General features: G+C 27.0%; 1 protein-coding gene across 1 annotated transcript; it reads right to left on the reverse strand.

Annotated features, from left to right (window-relative positions):
- PVX_128260 (Pvstp1, truncated, putative) lies at positions 1-896 on the reverse strand (the record flags this gene model as incomplete). Its single annotated transcript, XM_001612288.1, has 2 exons — positions 1-776; positions 867-896. Coding segments are annotated over 2 exons (806 nt in total), but the record flags the coding sequence as incomplete, so codon positions are not given.

The raw sequence follows: 896 nt of genomic DNA on the forward strand, positions 1-896 counted from the left end.
TATAATTTTTGCTTCTCTAATTCTTCCAAATTTGTCAATGAAACATTTTCATTAGAGTTTTCCGTTTCTAATTCGTTTGGTTCTTCTTCTACACATTTCAACAAATRCATAAACCAWTCTTTTTCACTGTACATTTCCATAAGTTTATGCTGCTTYGCCACCCACTGTCTCCAAATATCTTTYTGCATTTCTATTAATGGGATATTTTTCTTTTCATTTAATTGGCTCTGCTCTGATTCTTCKATTTTTTGTAAATATWYATRCTGTTCTTGTTTCCATTCACTYTTTAACATATTAAACCAAATTTCATTTTTGCAYTCYTCCAAAGTACYTTTATTTCTTTCTATCCASTTTACCCAGAGAGTYTTTTYTTTTSCTATTTCTTCAYTATTGCACATATTYGTTATTATGGGATCATTGTTTGATAAATGACTACATACTATATTTGCGTCTTTCATAAACTCATCTAGGATTATTTCTTGAAAATCCCCTTTGTTCAATTCCCATTGATCTTTCTGACATTCATCTAATACTTCCAAGTGTATATCTATAATGGTTTTCTTTAGATTTCTTTTTTTTTTTGGAGWAYATATAYGTTTTCCTCKTCTGTACATTATATATTTATMATRMATGTCATSCTTGGTATCTTCTAAATTATCGTGTTCTATGATGTTACTAGTTTTTTCCAAATGGGTASGWTTTAATCGTATTTCCTGCAAWTTTTTGTGATGTCTTTCCTTTTTTTTATTGCCAAATAGTAGTCCAAAAGAAGTATACTACATTATAGRAAAACATTTTAATTAAGATGAATTGWTATAATAACAATAATGATWATTATAATTTCARATATATGTATTTTATTTTACCTTGCTAAGAAGGAAAATAACTGTGATAAA

This window comes from Plasmodium vivax, genomic scaffold, assembly GCF_000002415.2.
Source record: "Plasmodium vivax scf_3634 genomic scaffold, whole genome shotgun sequence".
In the NCBI taxonomy this organism is placed as follows: domain Eukaryota; phylum Apicomplexa; class Aconoidasida; order Haemosporida; family Plasmodiidae; genus Plasmodium; species Plasmodium vivax.